This window comes from Ruditapes philippinarum, unplaced genomic scaffold (genome assembly GCF_026571515.1).
Source record: "Ruditapes philippinarum isolate M1 unplaced genomic scaffold, ASM2657151v2 ctg1009_1_1_1_1, whole genome shotgun sequence".
In the NCBI taxonomy this organism is placed as follows: Eukaryota; Metazoa; Mollusca; class Bivalvia; order Venerida; family Veneridae; genus Ruditapes; species Ruditapes philippinarum.
In genome coordinates, this window is record NW_026853088.1 from 131,637 (window position 1) to 139,723 (window position 8,087).

Below are 8,087 nucleotides of genomic sequence, written 5' to 3' on the forward strand. Positions count from 1 at the left end.
ATAAGTTTTTCTCGAATTTTGTTACAATTTAAGCAGGATGTGTTCAAATATTCTATACGCATTCTATAATTGTGTACATTTTACTTACCATGAACACTTTTATTAGTGTCACTCAAAAGCAATACTAAGTGCCAAACCATGTGATGTCGTCATGACGTCATATTTTAAATGACGACATCAACACATCATTTCCTCTTTATTCAAAAATATTTTTTTTTCTATACATATAGATCTAATAGCATGTAATAGATCTTTTTGAAATCAGTGATCTCTAAAAGTCCAACTTTGTTATGACGTGTTTTTCTTAAGATTTTTCTAAAGATATTTTATTCATTTAACAAAGATGTCGTAAAGTAGGCTTTGTCAATATTTCAAAATCGATAGGCATATATATATACTACATTATGTCTTTTTAAATAGCATACACTCGAGTCTTATGTATACATAGACCTAGTACAAATATCAGTACATCACACATTTTTTTTTTATCGTCACGACGGATATAGATTCTTTCGTGTTTATTGTTTATTACTATTTAGATCTAGATCTATGTTGCTTTCAAAAACGAAATGAAAAACGTTTTATTTTGGATTATTTTTGGATTAACACAAACAGGTAAGTAGATCTAAATAAATGAAAATTTATATAATAACCATAATTTTTTGTTTTTATTAGATTCTACACTAAATTTACTCTGAAAATTAAGCAGCACAGGATATTTTTTTATACAGTTTACCTTTCTTATAAATACTTGAATGCAGATAATTCAAATTAGTCTAGAAAATGAATTTCTGATCAACCTGACACCCAGGAAGACTTTAGATTGTAGATCTATTAAGTTATAAAAAGAAAAAAAGTTTATAAACTCTTGTTAAGGATTTTAATGTAGGATGTATGGTGGCACAGGACATACTAAGTACTTCTTCAATTACACTGTATCTCATATAGCCCTACAATATGTCACCTCTGTGCCAAAAAAGGAAGTTAAGAACGCCAAACAAACTGTAAATATTCTGTTATGAATATTTTATGATAAATTTATCAACATGCCCGTGTGTAACTGAGTTACTTTTACAGTCTAACTTGAACAGTGCCAATTTATTTATGAAGAAATTGTTCACATTCTATCGATTATCTTTATTCATTAATACAGATATTTACATTATAATTCGTTTGGAACACTACCAAAATCATTTTAACAATACTATATAAAGATCAATTCTATCGGTGCTCCGTGGCCAATTGGTTTTCAAGTCGTTGACTTCAAACCATTTGGCCCTCACCGCTGACGGTTCGAATCTCGACAGGGACTTTGGATTCTTTCATGTGAGTAAGCTATCTAGGTAGCTTACGGAACGTCGGTGGTTCTACTCAGGTGCCCGTTCGTGCCAATGTAAACGGCAGTAAAGCTGGAACGTCGCCATATGACCTATACTGTGTCGGTGTGACGTAAAACCCAATCAAACAAACAATCAATTCTATCACGAGACTATAAAAAAAGGAATTATATATATATATATATATATATATATATATATATATATATCTTAAGACAATCTGTGTTCAGCTTATAAAAAATGTACACTTTAATGACATTTATGATTATTTTGGTGATTAATATATTTCTATGTCGAAATAACACGGCAAGTCAATGCCTATGAAAATATGTCGATATTAAAAATGGCTGTGTGACAAAAGTGATTTATTTATACTGTAATTGTATTGATTGAGACATGAAAATGCTATGCTAAAAGTGACATAACAATTACAATGGGTAACATGACTATATTGATGATAATATGACTGTGCCGATAGTGAAATGGCTATGCCGATATAAATGTTAGGATGTGTCAATAATGAATTTGCCACGTCGATTGTGATATGACTTCGCCGATAATTATATATGGTTGTGTCAATAATGAATTTACCACGTCGATTGTTAAATGACTTCGCCGATAATTATATATGGTTGTGTCAATAATGAAATGACTATGCCGATAATGATATGGCAGTGTCAATAATGAAATGACTACCGATAATTCTATGGCAGTATCATGAAATGACTACACCGATAATTATATGACAGTGTCAATAATAAAATGACTATGCCGATAAGGATATGGTTGTGTCAATAATAAAATGACTATGCCGATAAGGATATGGTTGTGTCAATAATGAAATGACTAAGTCGATAATGATAATTATGGCAGTGTCAATAATGAAATGACTACCGATAATTATATGGCAGTATCATGAAATGACTACACCGATAATTATATCAATCAAGAGCAAGAAGTTATGTATTATTTTGTGATTTTGGTTTTAAGTCATATCTGTCAATGGTGAATATTGAAAAATTTAGGAAATCTTTATCACGTTTCAGGACATCATCGCATAGATTAAAAGTAGAAACTGGTAGATGGCATAAACCTGAGCAATTCCTTATAATGAAAGAAAATGTAATATTTGCTTAAAACTAGAAGATGAATTTTTCATGTATTATTAGAATGTCCACAATACAATGTTTTGAGAAAACAGCTCATAGATAAATATTATTGGAAAAAACCAAATATACCAAAATTTATTGAATTGTTAACATCTCAAAATGAAAATGTTATAAGAAAATTATCAATGTTTATCTTTAAAATGTTTGAATTAAGAACAAATGTTGAATATTCGTAAATTATAGTACCTAGGAAGGTAAATGTAAAGTTACTTAATTGATATCATTATGCAAAACCTGTGCTTCATTTAGACCTTGCTGTAATATGTTAATCTGTTCACACTAAAGCAAACTTATGACTCAAATATACAGTAAATGCTAAATATATGTTATATATGTTTAATGACCTTGATATTATGATTATGTATGTACGTATGTTTGTATATATGCTGTGTGCTCATGGGTATAATACCCACATGTATTTGGAATAAAGTCTTATAAATCTTATATGACAGTGTCAATAATGAAATGGCGAATGAAAGCGAATATAATCAAAGATTAATCAGTTATATGATTTTCTATATAGAAAAATCATACATTAAGATTGTAACTTTTCGGTTCTTTTCGTTATTCTTCGATAAAGGACCACAAACTACATAAATAATTGGTAGTAGCTTCGCACGCTACAAAATAAAACGTGTAAATAAGTGACAAGGTCATGTATGAAATTATTAATGTACTTTATTCTATTAAATTAAAGTATTTAATTTACCATTCTATTTCAGAAATAGCACGAGCCGGTGAGACATGCACTGACTATGATCGATACAACGATGTATATTTTTATTGCGATAACGGATGTTGTGGGTCCTGGCCGTATGAGTATTGCTGTGAAGACACGGTATGGCTAGGTTGGGCAATAGCTGGAGGGGTCATAGGTGGCATCTTTCTAATAAGTTTCGTTGTATGTGTCGTCTGTGTTTGCGTTAAACAAAAAGGGAAGACAGGCCGCATTGTACAGCCCGAATCAGGTAAGATTGATATTAGGTAATTAGCACAAGGCAATTATTTAAAATCATTTATGGCATATTCTATAGCCATCGTTACAAGAAGAAGTCATAAACAATGTAAATGACAATATGGAAAATCGCTTCACGCTTGTACAAATGCTAGTTTACATTATTAGATAAAGTTATAAAGTTTTTGACAGGTTATATGACCGGTAAATAAACGGTTGTTCGAAAATATAACCCGAGCGATAGGCGAGGGTTATATTTGAAACAATCATTTTTATACGGCCATATAACCTGCCAAGAATCTTTATAACGAATTTATAACACTAGGGAAAAAATCAAATTTCGACATAAATTGACAGCAGCCGTGCATATAAACGTCATGATAGTCTAATGAAAAGCAACGTTACAAACGTGCAGTATCATAAAAAGCTTTATTACCCTTCCAGATTTTTTCCGCCTTTTTGATTGGATATTGATCACCCGAAAGAAATACCATAAATACAGAATGGAGGAACCCCAGCTTGCACTGTTTTTCTATTCAATAGTTTGTTTTATCACACACCCGTGCCGATTTTGCGACTCCGTAAATATGGTATTGCACGGCCGTGCATATATTTTGACGTGACGTCATTAGCGTTATACAAACATAGTGTAAAGACGCGCTAAATGTTAGCGTTATACTATAGGCGCGTCAATGAAATATGACTCTTATTTCACCTTAAACGGTCTTTATTTTTTGTATGTGATAAATAGAATATTAAATTCGTGTAAGTTCATTACTAAATTTATTGCACTCGTTGAATAAAATAATATTATGCTCGCCAGAGGCTCGCATAATATAATTTTATTCAACTCGTGCAATAAATTCAGTATTGAACTTACACTCATTCAATATCCTCTATATAACCGGTTACATTTTATATGCCTTGGTTTTATAAAAAAAACTGAAACTGAAAATGATCAAGTCACTTACAGTTCAAGAAGAATCAACTTAAATTAATACTATTTAATTTATATTCATCGATTTGTATATAGTTATTCAATCTAGACTTTTTATATTAAGATGATATTCATTTCAGGAACAACAGTTTCGCACGTGGCAACGTATCCACAAAGTCAAGGCTACTATCCACAAAGTCAAGGCTATTATCCACAATACGCCACAACTGGCTTTATACAAAACCCTTCAGCCCCACCTCCGCCACCTGCATACCAGTCGATATACGGACAACAACCACTTCCGCCACTCCCGTCGGGATTTCAAGGTCATCAACAACAAGGTCAACAGCATACTGACCAGGCGCCTCCGCCTATTGGTTTTAAATGACAAGTTAAAATCGTACTCGGAACTTAAAAAAAGAGTGTTTAATTCATTTATTTCGTTTATTAATGATATGATTCTGCGAACAAAATTCTCAATTTCACTATCGTTTGCTCATCGTTTGCAGATGACATCAGGCTCACATGTTGTTGTTTATTTTACATGATTATAACATTTACAGTGCGTTTGATGAAGTGTCCGAAATCATTGTTTTGTTTGCAGTGTTTCTAGGCAATATGAACAGAATGTTTTGTTTTTTTTAAATTTAGGTTTGAATTATGATCGGGATATAACTGTTATATCAAATCTAAGATCACCTTAAATAGAGACAGAGAAAACCCCTAGAGAAAACCAACACGCCGCCGCCTTTGTAATCTGGCATGGAGATAATATATTTACAATACAAAGTAATATCATGTTTTTACTCTTTTATAATTATTTTTACACTATTAATTGGACATTAATTTGGCAAATATTTCGCAATACGTATTGCCGTAGAATCATTACGTCATTGTTTGACAAGATATACTGTATTTTATCACGTACCCGTGTCGCAAGAGCGACACGTAAAACGGTGTTGAACGTGAAGTGAGGTCATTTGCGTAATACATGTAGAAACATAGCGTAAAGACGCGTTAATGTTAGCGTTACTCTAAAAGCGCGTCATTGAAAAAAAAAGATTTTTTTAACTGAAAACAATTCTTATTTTGGATATGTGATAAACAGAATATTCTTTTTTTTAGTATTTGAGTGGGATACTAAAGCCAATAGATTTTGTATAATTGTGCCATACATAAAGTCTGGATTACATAATTTTAGGTAAATGAACTACACATGTATATTTAAATTACCAGATTTGGATTCAGAATCTTGACACAGCCTATTCTGTATTTGTATGATTTTTAATATGTATTTATATATCTTTTTTGTTTATTTGTTGATCATTTCTGTTCTTTCTGTTTTTCATTAAAATTTAACTTGTTTTCGGAGTTTTTGTCAGTTTGGCTTCAGGTGCAACAAAACACAACAGTGTCATTTAATAATGAAGGACTACCAGTAAATGGAAAAAAAGTCATACTAGCGTAACATACAAAATGTAAAACAAAGTTACATCTTTAAATGCAATTGTTTTTAAAATTAACGCTTTTAAAGTTATGCATATACGTGTATGCATATATTTAATGCTGAACGATGATTTTAACTTTTTGTCGAAAGACCATCTGATACCAAAAAAATGACATTTTAAAATATCTCAAAATCAGGTGAAACTGGCATTGCATAACCAAAAAATGTAACAATGAAAACGTTCAGTTATTAGTTTCACATTTGAGTATATCCTTGGCCTCGTAGGCCAATCGGAATCGGAGGAAGACGTTCATGTAGAAAAATCGGTGGTTGTTGTTGTTGGTGGTGATGGTGGTGTTGATCTTGTTGCTGCTGCCAATATTGTTGTTGGTCATGCTGATGTCCATATAAAGTTTGATAGGACGGCGGTAATTCCGGTAGTATTAAAGGATTTTGTATGATTGTCGTAACGTGACCATGGCCTACTGGATATGGTGTCGTTTGAGAGATTGTCGAAGCTGTATAATATAGAAAAAAATACAATATATCAAATAGATTCAGGGAACAAAATGATGTTTCAATAAACGCTGACATTTTATTAAACAAACAAATTACTGGTTTCAATGTAAAAATGTTAAGAATTGCACACGCATGCACCAAATGTTACAGAGCTATTTTGATTAAAAAATTAAACTAAGTAACCATGTCACAATAGTTTTCTTAAAACTGGCAACACTTAGGTTATAGGAGAAATGGGCTCTAATAAAAGAGAATTCTCTGAAGTCGACTCACCATAAACAGGCAACATATGGTTCTGACTTTGGGAGGGATTTATCAATCGACCCTTCTTGCCTCTAACCTTGATAAGTAAGCAGACGCCACATATACTCAAACCGATGATAAATATAGCAGCAATTACCCCACCCACCACTGCCCAGCCGTACCAATAGGTCTCATCGCAACACGTTTCATAGGGCCAGGAACCGCAGCAGCCATCATCGCAATATAGACGCTCGGGTTTATAGTTTTTGTTTCTACAGTAAACGCTTGCTTCTAAAATGCCTGTCAATTATTAAAAACGTCTATTTAAGAAATAACATCGGCCGGAGAGGTGTATATCGGCTATTTAACACTGGTTTGGAGTTTTGATGCGTAGGAATTGACCACGAAGGCCGTAGGCCTGAGTGTTTAATTTTGTCGCATCAAAACGATAAAACCGTTCTTAAATAGCCGATATACACCTCTCCGGCCGATGATATAGAAATTATTAAACAAAAGAAATAATTAGAAAAAAACGTTATTTTATCAAGTTTTCAGCAATAAAAACTTACGTCGTATTGTGTTTACATCAGTGCCCCATTTATCATTCTTGTATGTATGAAATAACGTCAGCTTGTTTATGATTGAGTTGTTTACTTACGATGACGTCATTACGCTGCTTACGGATTGGCGCCGTTTTGTCAAAATATTTATTAACTGATATGGATCTTATATGCACGCGTAAGTGTATGTGAGATATTATTTCGGTATTGTATGAAAAGAAAACATTATACGAACTGAAAATATAGATAAAAATGCTTTTTATTGTTGCTTTAACAGCCTTATAACTATGCAATCGAGGGTGAAAAGTTAAACATAACAGCGCATATTCAAGTAGTCCCTAACCGGTGTTTATTGGCAGTTTAACACCAGTTTTTTTTCTTCTTTGTCTAAAGTGACAAAATCACGTGAGTGTTAGAATTGATGTTTTACTTGATGTAATTTTTAAATAACAGGACACATAGAAAAAAGTTAGGAACAGAAATTATAATTTTCTCTGAAAAGAAAAATTAAAAAATTAGAACATTACGACATTTTTTCATGATTTTCTTTTCCCCAGAAATATTATAAGATACTCTTATTATACTGAATTATATACGAAAAGTGACCCCAAAAAAAACTTACTGTCAAATACAGTCATAAAGTAAAACTCGTCATTGGCCTATATATAACAAAATTGTAGTAAAAAATATTTACAAATTAGAATGTAATAGTTTACATAGTTGACATGTACATACCTATTTGTATCAGTCCGAAAACTAGGTACACAGTTAAACGTTTCATTATTAAGTCATGAAAGAAATGAATCGATCAAAATTAATAACTATTTAATAAGTATAAAGGGATTAAAAATAATCGCTAATTTTACTGAACTTTCGTTATGCGGTATTACCTGATTTAACTTTGGAACAGTCAACATTTT

The 8,087-nt window shown here is 31.9% G+C and overlaps 2 protein-coding genes across 2 annotated transcripts; one reads left to right on the plus strand and one right to left on the minus strand.

Annotated features, from left to right (window-relative positions):
* The first annotated feature begins 402 nt into the window (after positions 1-402).
* On the plus strand, positions 403-5,763 carry LOC132733599 (cysteine and tyrosine-rich protein 1-like). The gene is made up of 3 exons (XM_060720261.1): positions 403-615; positions 3,229-3,474; positions 4,539-5,763. The coding sequence occupies exons 1-3, from the start codon at positions 570-572 to the stop codon at positions 4,784-4,786; spliced, it is 540 nt and encodes a 179-aa protein (XP_060576244.1). The 5' UTR covers positions 403-569; the 3' UTR covers positions 4,787-5,763.
* Positions 5,764-5,910: 147 nt separating this feature from the next.
* LOC132733588 (uncharacterized) lies at positions 5,911-6,907 on the minus strand (the record flags this gene model as incomplete). Its single annotated transcript, XM_060720252.1, is given in 2 exon segments — positions 5,911-6,363; positions 6,638-6,907. Coding segments are annotated over 2 exon segments (533 nt in total), but the record flags the coding sequence as incomplete, so codon positions are not given.
* Positions 6,908-8,087: the final 1,180 nt, after the last annotated feature.

Excerpts from the sequence above, each read along its gene's own strand:
- LOC132733599 (XM_060720261.1), top strand. The coding sequence starts at position 570 with ATGAAAAACGTTTTATTTTGGATTATTTTTGGATTAACACAAACAG. Across the intron at positions 616-3,228 it reads TTTTGGATTAACACAAACAG|AAATAGCACGAGCCGGTGAG; the intron begins GTAAGTAGATCT and ends ATTCTATTTCAG. Across the intron at positions 3,475-4,538 it reads CATTGTACAGCCCGAATCAG|GAACAACAGTTTCGCACGTG; the intron begins GTAAGATTGATA and ends TATTCATTTCAG.